We start from the raw sequence: 24,746 nt of genomic DNA, 5'->3' as shown, positions 1-24,746 counted from the left end.
TCCATACCTTCTACTGAAAATAGAAATTAGTAGTGTGGACAGGTCTATCCAATACTTTCACCGAGAAAAGGAAAATGGGTGGATCAGCTTAGATATCTAAGCAGAATCAAGTATGTTGTTAAGTTTAATGTAGCTCTAACTAATGCTCAGTCCTTTAAAATATCCCTTTTCCTCCCAAAAGTAGAGATAGTTTCATGGTATATTTCTACTGTGCGGTGTCTATAACGGAATAAACATGCACTGTGATAAGGTGCTGTCTGGAATGTGCAAGCTGGTAGTGGGTCTTGAAAAGAGAAAGGAATATGGTGAAACAATTATTCTGTTATCCACATCCTTTGCTTTTTCTTCATGATCTCCTCTCGACATTAATTTTCTTTCTTCCAAATAATTCACAGTCTGTTTCTTCTCTAATTCCTTTGCCTTTTTTTTCCGTAAAAAATGGCTTTACTCTGCTCTGCAAATTCTCATTCAGTCCCTCTTGCCTCTCCAGCTACTCTCTAATCTCTGTAGATCCACTGGCTTCCTCACTGTTAAAGCTCTGGACACTGTTCAACCAACCTCAATCTACCCCGTGCTGTAACTGCACTGAAGAAGGTCACAGCACAACAACCTTTAGCCAAATCAGCAAGTGCCTTCTTCTTAACCTCGTTTTTAAACAACATAGTATGTTATTATTACTGAGTTACCTCACTGGGCTTTCATTACTCATTCCTGCAATGGGTCTGCCTCTTGATACTCTTTTAAGTCTCTTTTTCCTGAATAATGCTATCTTTTGTATGTTCTCCTTTGTACCACCCATTACAAAGGTTGAGCTCCCCTGCAGCCCTGGCTCCAGCAGTCATCTTTACAGCTAGGAAGCACACACTCAACTCTCCAGTCTGCCTTCGTAGCTGATCTGAAGACTAGTCTTCCTGCATATGCTGGCCTCTGGTTCAAGAAAACACCCTTACGCTCACCTCTGCCTGCCCTTGAGGGTAACTCGCCCTCCACCCTGCCGCATTCCCTGGTGAAGGGAATGGTTCCCTTCACCATTTCCAAAGCTGCTGCCTTCGTGAAGGAAGACACCTCTTTGCCGCATTGGCTTGAAATACTAATGAACTGTCTCATAGTCTTATGCAATGGGATCCAGGCCATATACTGCAGCACCTCTGCTGTGCTGTCACTGGAAGGACTTAGCTGGTGCTAATAATCTCCAGTATTGGAAGGGAAGAGCACTTGTGTGCTGTTCACTCACCCTTGCCGGGCTTTCGCACGCAAACACTAAGTCCTCAACTGTCTTACATGGACAGTGGAGAGAAAGAAGGACCCCTGAAAGCCTAAGAAAGAGAACCTGTCTGGCAGAGGTCAGACACGCAAGTGAGGTTGACAGGATCTTACACTTCTGACCCACAGTTTGTTATTTATTACTCCTAATTATTTTTATATTGTGCCACTGCGTGGGAGCCCCCGTTGCATACTCAGACTTCATTGATGCTAGGTGCTGAGCAAAACCAGACGTGTTCTTCTGGCTTTTAAAGCTGTGTGACCTTTCATGGCTCAGTTTTGTGAAGCCTCCCAAACTGAATGCACATGACAGTGGCCAGAAGTTTAATTTTTTCAGGTCGCACGTAATGACAGGAGAACCATTGACAACAGAGAAAGGATAATGGATTCTTCACTGATTTCTGTGTCCCTGACCGGCTTTGCAGGAAGTGGATGCCATGCTTTCTTCCTGAAAAGAAGTCCCCTTTTATCCCAGGGATCTTAAGCAAGTGTGGCTCCTCCTGCCTTAATAACTGCGCTACAACACAGCAACATTGCTTTCTAGCACTAACATATGCCTGGGACTACACTATACACTAACTGATATGCCTGGGATTTACGGAAAATTAGGATCTTACAGAAGTAAATACATCTCTAAGTACATCAGTATCGTTGGGAGGGTATGCTCTATGTGTTACATACACAGGCTTGTACAGAAAGAGAGAAAGTGAGGGAAGGCAGGTAACTCTTGATCCTAGTCTAAAACAAAACACCAAGGTTTAATACTGCAGTATTATTCCCATTCTCACAGAGCTAAACAAGGGTACAAAATTGACAAATAGTCTTGACAGATATCTTTCCTTACCCAGTAGCACAAAGAGTTGCTTGATGAACTAATTTGTCAGGGTAGTGACACTGTAGGCACACTAACGTAAGCGCAGAGCTCTGGCCTTGAATAATACTTTTCTGGTAGGTTATTAATGGAAAAAAATAAAGGCTCTCTGAATGTGACCCTTGAGGAAATCCTCACATTTGTAATTTCTAGCTCTTAGGCCATTCCCCTATGTCATTTGTCTACGACCACAAAAATAATCAGGGAACAGAACTGCTGCGGATATATAAGCTAATTGTATTAACAGTAAACACGCTAAAAGTCTTTTAAAATATTATTGTTTCACTGCAGTAATAAGCAGAATGAATAAGTGAATGGAAGAATAAATAAACAATTAAACAAATACACAAAAAATAAAAGGCTGAAACTGGCCATGTGCTTTTAAGGAGCCCTCACCACTAAGTCCACCGCATCCCCCCAAAGCTGCCTTTTCTCCAGGCTGAACAAGTCCAGCTCCATCAGCCTCTCCTTACCGGGCAAGTGCTCCAGCCCAGACCATCTTGGTGGCTCTCCCCCAAACTCACTCCAGTTTACTGATGTTCTTCCTACACTGGGAGGCCTAAAATGGGCTGCAGCATCCTAGGCATGGTCCAATGATTGCCGAGTAGAAGGAGATAATGCCCTCAATCGACTGGCTGGTTAATACAGCCGAGGATACTGCTGGCCTGCTTTGCTGCTAGGGCACACTCTGCAACAATTGCAAAGTCTGGGTGTCAAACAGTTATTTAGCCTACGTAGCAAGAGCTGCAAGATGACTTGCTAAAGGCTCTTCCTTCAAAGATCAAATCTGGAGAGACACTAAATATCTGTAGCTCCCGTCAGAGACGCTACAGTCCAGAAATGGACAAAAACCTATCAGTAAAAGAAAAGAGACATGAAGTAATGGCAAGAAATGGCAAGAAATGCCATTAATGGTGAGAAATTCAAGCTAGTGGGTTTTTTTTCCAGAAGTTGCGCTAGGGGCTTTATAGCGTATTGCAGAACAAAGTTCCCCGGGAAGATGTCCACGAGCGAAGGCCTGTTGGCTGCGAGTTTGTTCTGCTAGCAAATGCCAGAGTTGCAAGGGGGGCAGTAGAGAGAAGACGGTTTTAAGACTGGAGATGGCTTACATAAACACAGGAGCATCAAGGAGAGCAGACGGACTCCAGAGCAAGGAGGAAAAACCATAATCGAGTCAAGTAAACCCCAACACTTGCTGGGGCTTGTGCCAGGAAATCTGCCTGCACTCTTACACAAATAGTAGGAGGGTAGCTGTTTAAAGGAAAGGGGAAAAATGTACGTCAGTAGCCCTGAGATAACATACAGAGTTTTGAATGAGAAAGAACCCCTTCATTCATTTTTGCTGGGAATTAACACCTAAGAGTGAAGTAAATCACTGTCAGAAAACTTGCCAGTAGAATGGAGACAGGAAATGGAGGAGAAATAAAAGCTGAATTGAACAAACTGTTAGTGTTTCCATACAAAAGCTTTTCAGGAGAACAGCAAAACAGTCTGGAGTTTCAAATGTTCCTAATAAGTTCAAATGCTTAAATCTTTCCTATGTTTCCAGTAAGTTCTAATGTTCAGTGTAGGTTAATTTTATTAAATTAATGGTCTGCTCCTTTCTTAGGATTATGTGCTGAAAAAAACACAATTACTGGAAAGCTTCACGTGCACCACAAAATCTTGAAATAATTGCAAGTTTGGTTAAGAAGGGTAGCCATGTGTGTTGATGCCAGGGAAACTGAATGTCTGAATTTCTAGCTTTCTCTTGACACGTGGCCTGGTAAAGGCTGGGAAGATTTTTGAATCTTCTTTCCACTTATTTTTTAACTAGGTGCGGGAATGTTGGGGCAAGTATGTGACCGCAGGCCTGGCTGGGTCTGGGTAAGATACTTACAGATTTCCCATCTACTGCTCTGCTATGATACACTGCTATGAGCGTGTAACTCTGTTGTGCTACCTGCTGTAGGAAATGAGTCTCCTGCCCTAACCATTTTATAATTTAATTTAAGATACAAGCAGATGAAATTAAAGGGTGGAGAGAGGAAGGAGGTTGAGATAGAAGGTGGGAAGTCGAGATCCTGAAGTTCAACAGGTGTCGTCTATGAAGCATTTGCCTCACACCATTAGAAAAATAATAAATTATCATATGAATTTGGCTAGCCATCGTTGATATCTGTCTTTACTGGGAAATTGATTTCTTACAGATTCCTTTCGAAAATAGGGATTTGAGTGATTGTGGGCCTGTTTATCCACTCTCGGAGAGAATTTCTAGAGCAAAGAAGGGGAGGAAGAGATTCTTGTAATGGTTGTAGAAGCAATATGTTATAGGCTATGCCAGAGTCACTGGCAGAGCTGATACCTGGACTGTCATGCAGAGACAAGAAGAAGAAGTAATGTTGTCAGATGATAGTATGATATATACTTCTAGGTAGGTTTTCAAATTTAATGAAGGGTACACACATCTTATCCGTGACCACAGAAGGTTAAATAAGGAGAACACGTAATGCATGCACATATAGATGTGGTATGTACATATGTATACACAAGTTGTCTAATACTCATGGCCATTAAATGCACACAGCTCCCGTGTTTCTCAAGGAGACTGTGATTTTCAAGGAGATCAGCTCTCAGCCTCTCATTCTTGCAATATACATGTCAGCTGTATATTGTATGTAAACCTCCTTTGGGGAATATGCAAATAACAAACTAACTGACTGGTATTCAGGGCCTTTGTGAATTTGTATCTAGAGACGCCTCGGGCAGATGACAGTTGACAACACAACTATTCTGGATTTACACCAGGGTAACTGTGAACAGAATCTGCTCCCATTATTTTTCATTTAGAAGCAACATGTACAGCAAGGTGGGGGCTTTTATTTTTACCTTGAAATAAACTAGAGCTGGGACACTCACCTATTACACAGAATGGTTTCCTTGCAAAGCGCAGTCTTCCTTGCCATCCTCGGTATCGACAACAGCATCCAGCAGACCAGATACGAATAATAAATTCCAAACCAAAGACAACAATCATGACAAACTCCTAGAAAGGCAAATAAGAAAAATATCTGTTATTACCGATGATAACCAGCATCCAAGCACCAAGAAGCATTTGACAACTGGGTGTGTCCAGCAGCCTGTGTTGAGCAGCCACTCTAAAGAATGGTTGCACGTCCACCCAGGAAAAACAGGCCTCCGAGCTTCCTGGTGAAGGGCCAGGTCTACCTCAGCAGTCTCTAACCTCAGCAACATTAAATATCTGCTGAAATCAGCTACTTAATATGAAAGACTGAAGGCCTGAATCCTACATAACCAATATCAAAGCAAAATACTCAGTGACTTTGGATACAGAGGATCAGACCACAGGTGATTTACAGACCTACCACAGGTGTTATGTATCCACATCCATAAAATTAGTTCTTATTCTAAAGGCTGAGTGTTTTTATAGCTATGTTCTCATATATTCTCATTCTACTCCACAGTAACAACATATAGCAATAATATAACAACATATATGAGGTAAAACTTCTTTACTGTGAGGGTAACTGAGCACTGGCACAGGTTGCCCAGAGAGATTGTGAAGTCTCCTTCCCTGGAGATATTCAAAAGCCGTCTGGACATAGCCCTGGTAATGTGCTCTAGGTGACCCTGCTTGAGCAGGGGGCTTGGACTAGATGATCTCCAGAGGTCCCTTCCAACCTCAACCGTTCTGTGATTCTGTGACAGGTAAAGTGATTGTGATGATGCGGAAGCAGCAGTTAGGAAATCCATTTATCTCCTGAAGTAGGTTAAGGTGCATACTATTGTAAATATATTCAATTGCATGCAATTGTTTCTAAGACGAATGAATGTTCAGACTAGGTGTAACTTTCCTTGGATAACTAGGAGAAAGAAAACATCTAAAAATCTCGCCTTGTTTGTCTGGCTTTCTTTTCTTTCACATTGGAACCTTTTTAAAGACTGTTCACTTCACAAGCGTCAACCTATATTTATGGCATTTTTATTGGAATAAATTCTGTTTTCAGTACAACAGTGAGGTCAGCTGAGTTGCAGCAATAGAGTTTGGAGCAGAACTCAGCTTCTCCGTAGCTTAAGGAAATCTGAATCCCTGTAATATGCTGTGAAATGGTACATACATATTGGTATGGGACTATAAACTTAATTTAGATATTCTGGAATGCCATCATAATGTTATGGATTTTGTAATGATAAAATAAAAATTTGTAGGTTAACTAAAAGAAGGAGAAAAGTACTTGAAGGAGCATATTAAGCAGCTCATCAAGAAGAGGATAAAAGTTGTATTTTTTTTGGCAGCTGAACGCATTTCCACGTCCAGGAGAAAGCTGTTCCTTGTCAACCAATTAATTTGTTATTCCTACAGGACGAGGACTAGTGTGGTGCCAGTAAGAAAGCATTGCAAATAAATTAAATATCTGCAATTTCTTCCCAATAAATAATTTGCATGTTTTTAAGTCTGTAAGAGACTAAAACTCTGGAAGCCAATAAACCTGTAAATATGACGTATGTCAACTCAAGCATTAATTTACCTAAACTAAGGGTATTATTAATATTATGTCAGGTAATGATGCCTTACTAGCTTATGATTAATGGCTGTACGCGAAAACCATTGTGAATTTAATTTGCTTTTTCTTTCACAGAGCAATTTGAAAACATACTATTCCATCCTAAAACATGCCAGCTTGTTATAACTACATCACATTGACAGTGTTTTTAGAATCTTCTTCAGTATCTTCATTTTCAATTTTGTAAATCCTATATTGCATTCACACATCACAAGAGCAAAATGAGATCCCCTTGCTAAAATTCACCTAAATAAAATGCCGATTGTATTTTTTGTTTGGAAAAAGGACACATGGAAAAATGACTGTAATTGTTTAGCATTTTTTTGTTCATTCTCCTTCAGCAAACTTCAACTTAATTCTACGGACAGAGTTATTGCTCAATTTTAGAAGGGATTATGTTCAAAATTGAAAAAGTTCTGCATATAGTACCAATAATTCTTACTGGTGGGCTACCATGTGGTACATTTCCTTGTAGAAAATTCTCTGTAGGCCAAGAATAAAAAGCACAATAAGCCAACTGGAAAAAAGAACGAATGTACATTTTAGTCATTTACCTACCGCTTTTATAGCGTGAATTGTTAAATCTGGTTTACGCATTGTTAAATGATGTCTCTGAATTTACAGGGGTTCAGGGCAGGCATCCAGTCCGTTTGGCATCTGACTCTCTTAAGAAATTACTTCTTTGGGGCAGGGGTAAGAGAGACAGGAGGGGAAGACGGAAAAGCACAAAACATTTTCTTGCTGCCAATAAAATCTTTTCCTTGTCAAAATCCCTTCACATTTCATTTGACGATTAAGTTTCTAGTTTCCCTGAAAACATGCTGCGTGTACAGAGGCATAAGAAACACCTCCTGCATAGAAAGTGCCCTGAAATTGTCACAGGCGTCTTTCATCCCCTATGGGAAGTGCTCTGCGCTGGAGCTGACTCACCCCAGCAGGAGCATGTCCTCTGCTATACTGCGGAGCCCCTGAACGGCCTCTGATGGACAACCGGCAAGAACGGCAAGCATTTAATGAGTACGGAAGGACTATTTTACAGCCTCATTCGAGTTAAATTAATACCACAAAATTGCTAACAGAAGTTGAAAAGTGTTAATTTTTCGGTAGTTTAATGTTCTGATTCCTATTAGTGCTACGCATTTTGGTATTCAGTGCACTACCATTAACGAGTGCTATTTTCTACACTTGCTCTGTTATACCAAGATGAAAAAGTCATTGTATGCTCAAAGCTTGTATTTGAAAATCTCTTGCAGTCTACGGTCAGGCAGAAATTCTATTTCTCTCTCCCTCTCACCACCCCAGACATGCATATACACGTACTCCAATGAAAATTCATAGAGATACATAGTCTGAGGGAGAAAAAGAGCAAAAGCATGTTTTATCTTTTTTTCGGGGGTAGGAGGAAGAATATAAGATTTTTCTGGGGGAAACAATGTGAAATATCTTTTCTCATTCCTTGAGAAAAATAGTTATCTTTCCTAACAACTTTTTTGAAAAAACAATTTATGCATAGTGATAGTCTCTCAAAAATAACTGAAGTTTCTACTAATTAAGTAAAATTTAAAAATAATCACCATAGGTATACTACAGTTATACTAGTCACCTACTATAGCAGGTAAGCTCAGACACATTAAATATGGCTCTGTGCAGTGAAATGCTGCAAAAAATTGTGTGGTGCCTGCCCTGTTTTTGAAAAAAAACTTATTTTTCTACACAGATAGATTTCTTTCTACATATATCAAATTTCTGGAGGTCTTTAAAATACAGTATAAGGTATAATAACAGGAAAGCCATCGAATAAGATGGAGATGAGATTTCACACTTATTTTTGCACTTTCTGAAATAGTGATGTTTCAAGATGATCTTTTATATCCTGGCCGCTCTTACTTCTACAAAGAAAACCAGTTTTAAAGGGAATATCATCATGAATAGAGTCTATAGGATTAGGCTGGTTTTGATGTTTCACTGAAGGATTTCTATGAATTACTGGTGATTCATTGATAATTCACCTGGTTCTGACTGTGCTGATACTGCTATCAATTTGAACTCAACTTTCCTGAGGTCAAAGGTGTTTTGTCTGTTTAAAACATGTAAGATTTGGACTTTACGATTATTCTTAAAACGATAAAGTTATCATTCTGAAATAAATTCTGACCTATCATTGTTTGAGCTGGTTAAACACTTTCTTGAAATATTTTCCTCCCAGGAAATGTGAATGCATTGAAACAGAAACTGTTTGTAGATGTGTATGCACCAGTTTTGTTCTGGTATTTTGGGTCAGTCCAGGCTGAAACCAGAGAGACACACAGAATCCTCCAGCACTGTGAAATAAGTAATGTTTTAGTAATCAGTGCACTCAGTCACTATGTAACATCAAATCTCTGTGAAGATTAGTTCAGGCCAGGGAATGACATTATTTTTTCCTATGACAGCTGCACAGTCACGAGTTCCTAGCCACATTTTCTTGGCTTTCCACGGAGAAAAACTGAAAGGGTGCATCCCAAAGATCAGAGTGAAAAAAAAAAAAAAACCATTTGAAATGGCTTATTACAAAAGTAAACATAAATCTAGGCTTTTAAATACCTTGTTTTTAGTCCTTAGCAATTGAAACAGAAACGGAACACAACTGAAAATACATGCAACAGAATAATTTATTAGACTTCATAGGATCTTTAGGCTCGCTGTAGAAGTGACACATTCCAAGTATCTTTGTCCTACGTACAATGAGTCGGAACCACATTAATTTTTGATTATTGATGAGACATGGAATAACAACATTTACATCAGAATAGGAAAATCCTCCACTGCTGATAAATCCACCCTCTTTTAAACATTCAGCAAGACATGTTGCGCTGATAAGCCAGTTTAGATTTACTGGAAACCTAACCCTTCCCTTCCTATGAACGTCACCAGGCGCAAGTAGGGATGCCCTAGCCTTTCCAGGGCAGCCTACCTTCCTTCTTCCCCTCTACTGTCAGCCCTTTCCAGTCAGAGCTGCACCTGGCCCTGCACCCTGATTTGTACCAAGTCATCACAATCTGTAACTTTTGGGGGGATATAAGCTCACAGCTAGCTCCCCTCAATAACTGATACGGAGGATCTGTTGTTGATTCAGAAAGGGAAAGTGTTTGCTGCTTCCTGAAGCACCGTCCATGCAGACTTATCTCACTCTGAAACATTTCTGCACACACAGCTCCTATTAGCACTGGGGACTAGGCATACGCAGAAGAAGCAAGGCTGAAACACTTGGGTTTAAACATTCAGTTGCTTTTGACATAAGGAACACAGATGCCAATGTGTTCCTCAGCTCTTTTTACATCTGCGTGTGCCTTGGCTGCTCTGCCACTGGAGCAATCTAGGGCAATACAAATGGCAGGAACGGAAAATGAGAGGTCATCCAGATCAAGGTTTGTATTAACAAAAGGTCTTGGAGGACTCTAATGAACAGGGTGGATAGTTAATTAAATAAAGCATACTTTGTACAATGCAGCTACTGTGAGCACTTTCTATTTTTTGCCTAATTAGGATAAAAATCGTGATTTGTTGAAATTACCTATATTAGTATGCTTCTCAGGTAGTTTTCAATGATAAGGATTTCTTCAGGCATAACACTAAAACACCTAAAAACTATTTTTATCATAGCTTCCTCGTTAATTAACATAATTCCTTATTAAAACGTAAAATAACCTGCGGATAATTTGCTGCTTGCCTGCTGCTAAAATCACATTCTCCGGTTCTAGGCCATCACTTCACGGAATTAGCGCTATTTTAGTGATGAGAAAAAGACCAAAACTGAGCACTCTGTGCTGTTTTGCTTAGAGTTAGGAGGCACCTGCTTAATACGCAATGCATAAATGAGCCCAGGGTTGTATATATGAAATCTGCCTGAAAGACAATAGCTCTGCTATTATTTTATTTATATATCCTATATGGAAATTACATTGTTATGTACTCTGAAGTAGGACAACAAGTGTCACACTGATGTAAGGAGCTGCATGCCTTGAGCTCACAGCAGAACTGGGTCTATACATGACACTTCCGGGAGCCCAGTAAACGGCCCAGAACATATCACATGAATCCTCTGAAATAAGCTTCAACAAAGCCACAAATGCTTCCATACTGAAGTCAGTCATCTTTGTAGTGTAGCTGAACTGTAGATACTCATCTAGTGTAAACCAGCATAGGTTCACTACAAGAGAACAATAGGAGGAATAGAACAACAGGAAGAATAGAAGGAACAATGACATTTGATACCAGCTCGGGAACTGCCACCTCTTCCTAAAAACTCATAAACAGGGGTGTCTATTGCTTCCAAAACTGTTGGAAAAGAGTGAGAATAAACATTTTTCTACACCTTTTAATTTATGGATGATTCATTTAAGAAAGTCACTGTGTTACCATGATTAATAGTTGATACTATTCAAGTAGAAATGATTTGTTATTCATAGGCAAAGAAGACAAGTGTTTTCTCATTCAATTAAAACGAGAACATAACACCTCAGCTTCTGCATCCCTTTCTTAAGCAAAAACTTTCTATTGATTCCAAAGTACTGAGCACCAGAGTTGGCTCTACACTTAAAACAGATATCATCAGGATGCACATTCAGTAAGGAGAAGTGTAACACTACTCTGCTTTGAGGAAACCTGAGGAAGGTTTGAGCTTTAAATAGTTGTGGTGCAGAAGTTGGTGAAGGACTAGGGGCACTTCTGTTACGCTGGCCAGGTTCCAGACTACAATCAGCAGACATTAATATGTGCATACTTTGCTGTTCAAAACAACAGTGCAATTTGGATATATCTGCATTATCCTTGCTCTCACGTTAGAAGGGAAGATTTCTGAAGTAAGCAGCTAACAAGTACACCTACCTAAAGCGTATGTATACGCTTTAAGAAGTAATGTTTTAATTCTTTCCAGCTACAGCTTAACAGTGGGAGAGGTAGCCATAAATCTGCAAATATAAGCTAGAATAAACCCTATCAATGGCATATAAATCACAACCAGAGGCTTCAGTTCAGCTCCCAGTGCAATACCCAATAAGCATGACATGAAATTTAGGCACATTTTTGTCATTTATCAGTTTTATGATGAATGTGATACTTTCACAAGGCTTGCTTTTTAAAATTGTGATTAAGGTGTCCCACGTTGATTCTATGTTAATAAAGGATTGTTGAGAGATCAATTTTGTGCCTTTTAATCTAATACATAGCTACAAGTCTATTGATATAATATTAAAATCCCAGTGATATGCTTAAGTTGAAATTAGCCACACATGTTATATAGGGCGTCTGCTATCCAATTCTCCCTTAGCTCTTTGTGTTTATTACCTGAAATGGCACGTATCAGTCATATTTCTTCACTCACTTACTGAAAGAAAACACCAGAATGTTTTTTAACAAGTGACAACAGTTTTGAATCAGACAATAAGAACATGCACCAGAGTTAGGCAGCTGCTATTCAATTATGTTTTTCATCGTCTCTTACAGAGTAAACACAAGTATTTACCACATAGCAACAAATACCTGATTGCTAGCACTGAGACTGAGCTAACCTTCCTCAGCGGTCAGGAAGGAGGACAGAAACCCTCCTGCCTCCCCAAATCAGGCCACAGCACATGGGCAGCCCCACCTCACATAGCTACCGTGGCCCAGCAGCTGACGATCTGTGAGGCCAAAGAAACGAAGGCCACGAAACCGCCCGGGTCAGTTGTCGAAGGCTCGTCCCTGCCTACGCGCATTCCCCGTAGGCTAACCGCAGTGCTTGCCAACGGGATGAGATATCTTAGGAAGGCACATGCAAGTTTTGGCTCAGTCTGGGGCTGCCGCCCATAAGCTGCCACCAGCCCTTGAGGGGCAGCGGGGGCCGCAAGCCGGTGGGGTTTTGCGTCCTACCTGTCCGCTCTCCCGGGAGCCAAGTGGCCAAGGGCCTGCCCAGCAATCAGCAGCAGCTCCAATGCTAAATGTTCCCATCATTGTCGGGAATGGGCTGGAATTCGCCAGCAAGCGCTCGGCTCCCCGGGCCGGCGAGGATAATGTAGAGATGTGCTGGCGGGCACAGCCGCTGAATTAATACAGTGTTGTGAACGGTACCCCTGGCTTGGGGAGCTGCAGAAATACTATCTAGAATTTGTCCTTTTCCAAAGGAACTGGATCATCATCTGAATCAATTCTGCACAACTTCTGTAGTTCTATGAGAAAAGCTTCAAAAGCACAAAGGTTCCAGAAAGGGACCCGGAGCACTATATGGTTACCAAGGTTTACCATGTGAATGTACACATAAGCAAATATATCCAAAATCTCTTGTTAGCTTTTGAATTTTGGAAGACATGAATCTTCTAGGAACACCTCGGTGATCACTGAAAACTCTTTCAAATTGGGAAAATGGCAATGGGAAGGGCTGATTTCTCCACCCATTCCTTCTACCCTGCTCTTCTCCAGATTGAGCATTATCCTTAAATACGATGCTTTGCAGCTCACCCCATTTACATTCACTGCTCTGCTCTAGATCATTTGTTTATGTGTCAAGTACAACTACTCTTCTGAGAGAAGTCCTGAAAGTAGATGACATCAATAAAACTCGCACTATAGATTAATATTCTACTTTCCAAACGCATCTTTGTATCTCGATTTGTGCTTTTTCACATTTTCTTTTTCTGTAGTGAGATATCAGCTGTGAATGATCTCATTTCGGTCTTAAAATTTTATGCATATTGAAAAGAACGAAACTCTGGACAGCTGTATTCAAGCCTTTGCATTTCCTTTGTGATTTGTTCACGCATTTTTTTTCTGTTGTAGTCAAGTTTCTGATGTCACGTGTTACAGGCAGATGATCAAGCACATGTCTCTATAGCAACACAATTCCCAAATCTTCCTTCTGAAATGTTTGTGAAGAATTTGATATCTTTTGCTGTGTGCAGAAATGCAGAATAGGTGCCAGAGCCTGCACAGGCTTTGAATCCTTTTATGCTCTGGCAACCATATTAATTTTGTACCTTTGCAAGGGGTTTAGGCTAACTGTTATTAATTAACAGGTGAATTAACTGATAACATTCAACATTCTGTAAAGTAGAGGGGGACAGGACAGTTGGGGTTTTTTCATTCTTTGATCTTAGCATGTTTAGAGTTGTTCAGTCTTGGAGACTTCAAACCTAACTTCTTCCAGGTCTCCTCCTCCCCTCACTAGTTATTTTCCTGTATTTTGAAAATGATACAAGCCTTCATAATTTTTAAGTTATTTCTTGTTGCAATTTCCCAGCTCACAAAGCTCACTAACAGGGCTTCCCTAGGAGCACGTCAAGGTACGTTTTGACTACTGGGAGACGCCCTGGCATCTGGGATGCGATACACTGAAATGTTTCCAGTACCAAACACATTCAGAACGTAATTTCAAGAAAGTACTATCTGCCAATCGGTAAATTTTGACAAACTGCACTTAGAGCGTACTTTATGCAGTCTGTCAAAATCCTGCTTAGGCATCTAGTTTCTTGAAGCAATTCACTCCTGTCATCTCAGCAAACATTTTTGTTACCTGTACAAGTGTTCACTTATGATGTTTTAATTCAATTTCTGAGGTTCAGTGAAAAATTTAAAATGGTCTCCTCTTTTCACTCCAATAACTAAACCGTGAAATCCAGTCTACCAAGTCCTGTGTTCTACAAATGATGCCATTTGCTGAATGTTTTGCAGCTTTTCCTATTATCTTTCTTCAAGGCTTATGGAATTTAGTCTCCTGGAAAAAGAAAAGAAGAGAAAAAAAAACCAAACCAAACCCTCCACATCCTCTCAAAAATATATACATATATCTTTGCGAGACATTCAATTCCTGTGATCATATCTTCATATGGTGCAATCAGCCAATTCCTGTCTGTTTCAGGTTTGATACCAAAGTTATTACCCTGCCCATGACATACACCCTTTCCTTGGGCACTCCACGGAGGCCTAACGGAGGTCTAAAATGAGCAGTGCTTGTTTTGCTGATCCATCTCTGTACCTCACCCACGGTTCGCAGAACTCAGGACTCAGCTCCACAGTGCATGCGTGCACACGTCTGCGTCTGTGTATTTACCATCACCCGTACTTTAAACTCTCCTTGGATTTTTCTGTTGTAGGTATCTCTGCTCTCGATCCTTATAGATATTTTTGATATTTGTCTATATTTTATTTGCTCTTTGCTTGACTTTGCAGCTTTTAAACTGAATCTTGTGAGCAGGTTTCTTCTCTCATTTGAAGAAACATCACATTTTGACTGTAGCAACTTAGGTCTTTACATGCTTTGTCAAGTCTGTGTTTGCAAAGTGACTGAGTGGATTACAGCTTCTGTAAGTGACTTAGATGGTGGGCATTCTTCTGGGCTTCCAAACAGCTTTTGTATCACTGATGTTCTGCCTTTTTCAACATTCTTTTCCTTTTGTAATTTATGCTGCTGTAGACTTTTCCCTTACATGTGGTAACCACATACTTTGGCTTCCCTCTGGAGACGTATTCTGCCTTTCTATTTGGCAAATCAATATTGCCTTCACAAGGGTCAGGTCTGGATTTCTGATAAAGAGCTTCATATCTACCCTTTTTTACTGTTGCAATCTAAACTATCTGCTTGTTGGCTGCTCTAATGAGGTAGTTCTTGTTATCCCTGTTACGAATTTGGATGCTTATCAAACTTTTTGCATAAAGCCAATAAAATTCACTGTAGCAGCATCTAGTATGAGTGATTATAAATCTACATCTACGGAAAATGTTACACTTAGGACTTGGAAGTGGTTTCCCATGCTACCTTGTTATCACGTAAACTGACAAAAAAAGAAAGAAGACATGTCATGGAAGAACAGTTGTGCGAGGAATGTTACTCCTTTGTCCTTAAAGGAGGTCAAGGACAGTTGGCTTGCTTCTTTAGCATGATGTGTTGATTAGTATAAAAGGAAACAAGCTCTTCCCTCCTCTAATAATTATTTCCATACTAATCTGGATGCTGACACCCCATCACTACCATCTAATCCTCTCCATTTTCCACTCTTGATCTCCAAATCCTCAAGTCATGAGTATTCTCCTAGACAAAACAGCCCCTTGAATAGCTAAAAGGCTCTTTTTTGAATAACCTAGACAGTCCTTTCCCTCTAAGGAATATGTTCTCTGCCTTTGAAGCAACGCTACTGCTTCCTGTGCCGGGAAAGAAAAGGAATCAGAACGTGATCATTAACAGAACTAACATCCTCTCTCCTGACTTTCTGCCTATAGTCATACAATGTCATGGACAAGATAAGCTAAGTGACATCTCCTACATAGAAATAGACAACAGAAATATAAGAAAGTATAATGTGCCTGTTTAAAAATAATCAGCACTGGTTTTCTTACTACAGTTTAGTGATTTTTTGAGAGTGTAGCAGGTCTTGAGTTGTACTACGTTATTATGTATACCACTGGTTGTGGTTTTCCTGTTTCCATCTATCTTTTTTCACTGCACAGTATCGCCCTTCTCTCTATACATACTCTGTTCATCCAGGGGGAATGGGAAAAAATTTCACGGACAGTGTTCCATCCAGTAGTCAACGATGAACTGTGACAACTCCAGTGGTCTTAACATTACACAGTAATGGTGATTTCTTACTGAGGGATAACTTGCTGGTAGTTCTGTCTACCTGAAAAATGCTTTGACAGTAACTCCGAAATTCCATCTTGCCTCCTACTGCATCTGCTGCTGAACGCTATGGCACTTGAGGTGGCTGTTCACAGTTATCCTACCTTTTTTCAAGTGAATCAGTTACAAAATTTTTCTTCGCACTGATTGCAGAATATGCATCTTAATGCTGTTTAGTCATCTTTAGTCATCAAACATATTTCAACTTTCCCAGTAGAACTATAATACATAGCAATTTTTTAATTACAAGAGAAAAATGATTCCATTCAAATGTGCGACTTTTCATTTTTCTCTTTACAAAGCTTATTTGTGCTTCACACAGAAAAACAGAAGAAAAGAAAGAACAAAACATTTGGACGATGTAATCAAGCCCAGAACCGTATCAGTAATAGTCTTATGCCAGTATTGAGACTTCTTTTATTCTCTGATATATTTTAAGCGCATTTTATCATCCTCAGCACTGTTGACAATAGATTGTTCATAGCTCCTCTACAGTTTCACGTGCTGTGCCACGTTCCTTTGTTATGAAAACATTCTCATTGGTACTTCCATCTCTCTCCACAGCTAAGGTGTGTGCCTATTTGCTTTAAAGGTTGGTTGGTTGGCTCGGAGTACCAACACAACCGCATCACAGAAGAATTACAGCTTTGGGAACATCTAGTGATGCGTTTTTAAACAAATTTAACTTTTCATTTACATTTTTCCCTTCAGCCAGAGCTCCTCCTAATAATTCTTAGTTTTGGGAAAACACACCCAGGACTTACATTTCAGGTGGGAAGTCTTCTGTTGGCACACACACATTCTCATGCAGTTGTAATGAGACCTGGTCCAAAATTTTATAGCAATAGCCAACCCTAATTCGATGAAATTGAAATACGTAATAGGAGGGTATCAGTTTCATCAGCAAAAACATGAAATTGTTTATTTTGATAAGGTAAAAACATTTTCTTTCAAAGCTAACAAGTAGTTTACTATGGCATGGTTGAATTGTTTCATGCTCAGTACCTTATTATTAGTAATATACACGAATCCAAACAATACTGGAAACACGAAGGCTTTGACCTTAGTAAAATTAAATTCCCTCCTCTTAGCCTGTTTTTGATAACATCAGTTTCACATATCTGACTGACATAATTTTTCAGCAATTTCCAAGTGGAAATTCTGAAATTTCAACTCCTTGTTTTGATCTGGGATGAAAGGAAACATCGACATCGAAGATCAGTATTTCCTTAGAAACACCAATTTTGAGTTTTGACAGCCTCTAAACTCAAAAATCACTGATTTTTAGCTCAGGGATCATGTCATCTGTTTTTCTCAGGAGAAGAGTCGATGCTGCAATAACATGTGATCTATATACTGCTTTCTTTGTTACAAAAATATCTATAATTGAAATCTCTCAGGATCATTCTGTTTTTCCTTACATGTACTGCTAGCTTGTCCTACAGAGCCATTGATCCATTTCTCTGATCAGGTCTGGTGGTCTTTTATCCATGTGTTGTACAATGATTCAAGCTCTAGGGCTTCTTATGGGCCAACACATCTAAACCAAAAAATGTTACTTTTTTGAATAGAGCGCTATTCATCTCCCTTTCTTTATCCACTCTGCCTAGCCTTAAAATTTTGTTGCTAGGATTTATATGATTATCCCTCTGCAGATGGATGAAGACAGTTGCACATTCACTGTCATAGAGCAGATAAAAATATGTGCTTGCCTGCTACTGGGTACCTATACCCCATGTTTTTTTAATCAGTGTTCATCCTCTTTCCGCATTTCTTTTATGGGAAAATATTAGAAAAGATGAACTTAGCAAGAATTTAATTACTAGATGCACTTACTAAACTATCCTTTGGGAATCATATAAGTGACCACAATACATGTAGAAGCTACTTTCATCTACAGTACACTAGCTGCTTGGGAGCTATTTCTGCCTGAAGAATGTGTTCCTAGAGCACATTCTCAGAGGCCCTTCTCCTCCAGAACTGGGCAAAGTTTTCTATCTATCTCAGCCTTTTCACAGAAAAACACAAAATAGATTTGACAAAACCAGTCCTGCAGAAAGTCACATGAGTTTTGCAAACCCTTCATCTTGATTAAAAATGAAAATTATGAGAAAAATGAAATGCTCTGTCACTTCAAATAAAAATGGTATTTCTTTTCCACAGTCTCAATTTTACTTTTAAGCCAAAACTTCTAAAATGTTCAAATACACAAAGAATGTTTTATAGCAGGTCAAATGAAATACTTCATCTGATTCAAGACTTTTTTTGGACTTTTCAATTTGCCAACTTCGTGAGTCAACCCAACATTATTTTACTTATTTTCTTGAATTGACAGCAAACAAACACAAGTGAATCCGTTATTCACACAGCTCTCGTTGCAAGTGTTTCTTAAAATACAGAGAGTTTGGTCATGTGAGTGAATGACCTCCCATTCCAGATACACTCCTTCTTGGCTATCTTCCCCAAAAGATTTGATTTTTGCCTTCCCACCCTAAGTTTTACTTCCCTCGTGTTTATTATTTGATAAAGTGCCAGCAAATGTACTTGCAGGAGATCAGCAATACACCGAAGATTATTTTCTTGCAGTGTTAGTGGGATTCTTAAGCTGCTTGTGGCTTTTTTGATGTTGAAGTAGATTTTACTCTACTGTCTGTCTGGGATATATCACTGTTACAGCTTGAGTGCCAGAAGTTGTGTGCACAGACTAGGCTAAAGGATAATTGCAATTGGTAGATATAAGGAGTTATCTGATGCTCTCCCTCTGGTTAGACTTACTATTTATGGAAACAAATCCAACAAAATTCATTACTGATATAACAATACTTAGCATATACTTAACGTATCCATGGAGATTTCGTTTTCAGTGTGAAATGCAAATGTTAAATGCATTTCCCTTGACAGGCCCCCTGATAAGTAGAAGGTGACTAGGAATACAGTAGCACTTGTTCAGATGGCAGAACCGAAACCCTGGCTGTGTACAGGAAAATGCAGCGTGGCAGATTTGGATCAGTGCTGGGAGCAGAACTCAGGAGTTTCTGCAGTCCAGATGAGTCCATTAACCTACGCTGACACCTCAAAGTCCTCAGCTAATACTGTTTGCCTAACCGATTACTTTCATTGAGTTACCGCACGGAGCTGTATGTTTCTGAAAGAGTATTTACGACGTGGTGCTTAGGAGATTCTTTTTTGCTCCCTTGTAAGGTGAAGCTCAGAGAAATGAATGGAATTGATCGATTGCAGAAGAAAAATCGCAGCTCCTCCGGCCCTTCTGAGAAGGAGGGAAAGGTTAACTTACCTCTTTTACAAGTCCCTCTTTAACCTTCCCATGTAACTGTGAAGAGCTGCAGTATGTTAAAAGCCACAGGTGCCAGTGCAGGCAGCAGCTCAGGTATTAAGCTGAAGGAGCGTTACATTAGCTTTTTAGCCAATTAGCATGGCTCTAGGTGGCACCATCGGGAATAAATCTCTGAAGTAAACAGTTCACAGAAACCCAGCAGGCAGCTCTAGAGATTGTTGCATTTCTACTGTACTTCATTAGAAAATAAACATATAGCTTCCGTCTCGAGCACAAAGCAAAACAGCGCTAAAACAGATCTCTGATGATTAATACAACTGTCTCTACTAAACGACACGTTTGCAAGAATTGTGTGAATCACTGCAAGTAAAAGGTTGTGAAAACTTCAGTGACAGCAATTACGTGTTGGCACAGCCAAAACAACTGTTCCTGAGTTAATGTGAAGTTGTATTATTTTATTAGTATGTGTTTGCAAAAGCCTGCTTTGATAGCCTCGCTAATATCAGCTACCATGATTCAATGTGCAGAGAAGAGAGCAAAACATGCATTGGCAAACTGGAATAAACCAGTCAGTTTTAGCCTGCTTCTGGAGCTTCATACTTTGCTTTGTTTATATTTTTCTCCATTAGAGACCCACAGCAGGAGCTGTAAAATTCGTCATCGCTAGGTCTATTCCTGCCAAGGGCTTGTTGAACACGATAGGATATAGCATAAAAATGTTAGGCCAAGCTACTAGAGCCGGTGCTGATACTTCCAGGATTAACTATCCACCTTCTTCCTCCTTAGGGTCATTTCCATATTCAGAGGATGGTACCTAAAGACAGAACGGCTAAGAAGGACAAAGGCACCGAGCAGCTTCTGAAGTCCCAGCAGCAGGAAGAGCTGCGGTTTCCCAGAGCCCCTCTCCCCACTGGCGCAGCTCTGCTGGGGGCACCAGGGGAAGGGCTGGTGCGGTGGCTTGAGGCTCCCAGCTGGGCTCGCTCGCCTGGACTGGGCGCCTAGAGTGATGTCAGGACTCCCCAAAGCTCCTCGGCAGCCAGGCTCCCGGGCGAGCCGTGGCAAACTATGGGGAATGCATTCGTCAGCCATCTGAGAAATTAGCAGTAAGCATGCAAACACAATCAGCAAATACGTGGCTCATGGGAAATTTGGATTTTATGTGAGAACAAATGGCTTATCTTCAAGAAATTTGCATAAGTGTACAGGGAAACAGATCACTTGTCACGAAAGCACCTTCTGTTATAAATAAGGTATTTTCGGACTAATCAAATTTTCCTATTTTATATACCAGAAAATCTTAGCAATTAGTGCAATAATTACAATAATATAATTAGTTATGGAACATTCAGAGAAACTTGCATTTGCAAAGTGTTGTTCAAATACGTAAATAATAGAACTAGATACGACTACAGGATTGAATCTGACTGTTTTTAGCTGGCTTAACACCACTTGATCTTTTCTAGAAGGGCTAATGTGGATACAGGAAACAGAATACCGCATTTTGTATGCTTCTCCCTGTGCTAATTAGCCCTGCTAGGAGACAGATCGTCAGAGGGAGCAGAGCACCATGCTTCTGCACGTAGCCGTCTCGGGACATGTAGTTCAGGTACCTCGATGCAGTACCACACTGTGCTGAAGAGATGTACCATGCACCGCAATTATGCTTGTCAGCCTGCTTGCTCCATAACGAGTTAGGGAGTTGTTCTGATGAGTAGGACTTTTGGATATACACAGTGATGACAATTAAAATGTTGGTATTTGTCAACAGTTACTTCAGCAGAGGCATTACCTAACAAGCCACAGCCTGCTGTATACTTGGAACTGAAATAACCATGGTAACTCTGGGTATCTAGTGACATTTTAATGACCACTACCGCTTATCCTCAGGCCATCACTTGCAGAACTAAATGGCACATCAAGCAGCAGATGAATAAAGTGGCATTTATACAATGCACGAAAAATGTTAAGCACTTCTATGGATTAAAGCCATTTTAAACTACCTCAGAAGAAAAAAGGAGAGATAAACATATTACAAAAGCATGTATTGTGAGGAAATAATGAAACTACCATATCCTACTGCAGCAATTGTCACTACAAAGTCAGCGTCTACAAATAGCTAGCACAAATTGGCATCTAAGATAGCAAAATTATTTCCTATTTTAAGTGTAAGTGCCTCTTACTACATACTGACTTTATAAATGGCAGCAGCAGTATCGAAGGTCTTTCATGCTCAGTCACTGCCAAACTGCAGCAGAAAAAATATTTGTAACAAAATACAGCAATTCTCAAGCCACGAACAAGATGAAATTCAGTGTTTTATTAATGCTTTCATACAATCTCAGACTTATTTTTAAAGAAAAATATGGTGATATCCTCTATTTTACTATTTTCCACCATAGATATGCAACGTTTAGTTTCTTAAGGCATTCAGTAATTACACTGTTCTCTTCATGATGAGGAAGAGGATTGGTGTGTATATTAACATATCTGTTAAACAGTCTTTAGAAGTTTCACTTACCAAAATGAAGAGACAGCCAGAGGCAAGTTTTGTGTGTTCAGGTATAGTAGAAAACACGGACAAAATCAAGCAACCAAACACAAGGAGAAAACTGAAAAAGAAAGAACATTAAACATTGTTAATATCTTTTTCAGAACACTGACTCAATATGTATATTGATCCTGCTTCACCAATAGACTTCATTAATAAAAGGGAATTCAATTACTCCTCAGTTCATTAAGGACATTAGAATAGCCTTTTCATAAAACTACATACTTCTGAGCAGCGCTGGAACAATCTCTGATAGACTTAACAAAAACTACAACACAAGAATCAAGATTTTCTTTGGGAAATGACCCAGTATTTTTGGCACATTTATCTAGTCCAACTACTCTTAGGGGCTCTAAGAAAAGATCATCAATAGGAAAGATCTCTCCTCAGGCTGAAAAATCATTTCCCCCAGAATTGACTTTGGATATCTGCTGTATAAGCTTATCAAAGAGCTAAGACACATAATCCATCTAACTGCCATGCACAACAATTGCTTTTCATTTTTACCATCTTACACAATTTCCTTCCGAACAACAGACTTCATATACAAATTAGCAGAGATTCAAAGGTAGCTGAGTTATGGCATCACTGTCCTAAATGACCAGGTTCCATTTTGGGAACAAGCTTAAAATCATACAATGAATTAAAGAAATTAAAAGAAAGGAGTGAAGCTAGATGAGCTTGCACAAGTCACGTGATCCTGACCGGGAAAACGTGCCTGCAATTTCGGCCGTGTGGACGAGCTTACTTGTTTCACGGGACTGACAGACGATCCATGCAGGCAAAGCAATGCATGGACACACTACTCAATCTCTTTGCAAGGAAGATGCAACTAGCTGCTGTCACTGCAGAAATTCTTGCATAGCCCACGTCTGATCTTTACAGCATACAGTACATACGTGGTATTTACAGCTGTGAGCCTAAAGAGTTGGTATTGCCCTGAGGTCTATACCAAGGATGATAAGGAAGTTCCTCTGCTGTTGCACTGCTTTGCCAATAGCAACACCTCTGCGCTGGTGAAAACCTGATGTCTGTGAAATGCATCAGAAGAGATGTTAATTTCACCCACGATGCCATGAACTGACTAGAATCAGTAGCCAAGCAGCACACCGAATAAGACCATCTAATGTGCAAGGCAGTGCATATTCTACAGATTACACTCTAGTTCACACACTCTTCAATCATCTGATGAGTTTCCATTAACAAATACGGTCGTTATTCTGAAGACAAAGAAAGCAGCTTTTCAGAAAAGTGCCCCAGGGTCCTGGTGGGCAAGCTGCATGTCAGTCAGCAAGGTGACCTTGTGACAATGAAAGCTAACCACATAATGAGCTGTACTAGCAAGAACGTTGTTGCGGGATTGAGAGAGGACATCTGGAGTGTTGCGTCCAGTTTTGGGCTCCCCAGTACAAGAGACCCACTGAAGTGAGCCCAGTGGAAGGCCACCAAGATGGTCGGGGGCTGGAGGTCAGGATGGAGAGGAGGGGCTGACGGGGCTGAGTTTGTTCGGCCTGGACAAGAGGAGGCTACGACATCTGACTGTTGTCTTCAACTATCTAATTTTGGTTATAGAGAAGACAGACAAGGCACAATTTGGAGGAAGGAAAATTATGACTAGCTGGAAGGAAAAGATTCACAGTGAGGGTGGTTCAGCATTGGAAGAAGCTGCCCAAAGAGAGGCTGTAAATCTCTGTCCTTGAAGACTTGCAAAACTCAGCTGGAAAAGGGCCTAATCTAACTTGGAAGTTAGCTTGGCTTTGAGCAGGAGGTTGGACTAGATGACCCGAAGAGACCCTTTCCAACCTACATTCTTCTCGAATTTTAACTACTGGAAACAAACTTCAGTATCATATTATTGCATCAGCCCACACTTTCCCTTCAGGAACTAAAACTGATCTTATAACATATGGACTTTTCAATAAGATGATAGTGCCTTAGTGTAATATATCCAGTACATTCAATGAAAATGTAAGTCCATTTCTTCTGAATTTTTATTAGAAAATCTGATGTGCACCATGATAAGATACTGGAAGCAAATTTTGTTGCATTGCCACTTAACTGCTAGGAAGAAGGTCCTGCTTGAAAATCGTATCTGATAGGAGCTTGCATATAAGCTCTATTAAGAACTAAAGATAGATAAAGATAAGGCAGCTGTTCAAAAAGTAGTGGTTTGATAGTAAGTACCTAGGAAGGTAAAGCAGTGCCTTTCACACGCTATTCAAGTCTTTCTTCAAGACCACAGAAAGATAAAGATCAGCCGATACATGCTTAAAGTTTTCATAAAAGCCTAATTCAAGTGACAATGACCCACCCTGCGACCAGTCTTACCCCGCTCTCCCCTCCCTTTTTTTTACGGAAAGTCTCCCAGAACATTACTGGTAGTTTCAACTGCTCAAGGTCTTCAGATACAAACTCGCTGTAACTAAATCCTACTGGTACAGGCTTAGATGTTGTTTCTCCCAGTTAAGGCTTGCATGGAGGACAAAATAAAATTGAGAAGTGACAGTAAGAATCTACAGTAAAAGGATGTCATTTCCTTTGCTGATTTTTTTTAGTCCTGAATCAGTTAAAATAAT

At 40.0% G+C, this 24,746-nt stretch overlaps 1 protein-coding gene across 2 annotated transcripts in view; it reads right to left on the bottom strand.

Annotated features, from left to right (window-relative positions):
• Positions 1 to 24,746, bottom strand: part of KCNQ5 (potassium voltage-gated channel subfamily Q member 5) — a 304,972-nt gene that overhangs the window by 70,004 nt on the left and 210,222 nt on the right. For both annotated transcript variants that reach the window (XM_068937551.1, XM_068937552.1), the window contains exons 2-3: positions 22,141 to 22,231; positions 5,033 to 5,159 (exon numbers count right to left, since the gene is read on the bottom strand). In XM_068937551.1, coding sequence (XP_068793652.1) covers positions 5,033 to 5,159; positions 22,141 to 22,231 — 218 coding nt within the window. The remainder of the gene's footprint in view (positions 1 to 5,032; positions 5,160 to 22,140; positions 22,232 to 24,746) is intronic.

The sequence above is a fragment of the Struthio camelus genome, chromosome 3 (genome assembly GCF_040807025.1).
Source record: "Struthio camelus isolate bStrCam1 chromosome 3, bStrCam1.hap1, whole genome shotgun sequence".
In the NCBI taxonomy this organism is placed as follows: Eukaryota; Metazoa; Chordata; class Aves; order Struthioniformes; family Struthionidae; genus Struthio; species Struthio camelus.
This window is presented reverse-complemented; position numbering and strand designations above follow the sequence as displayed.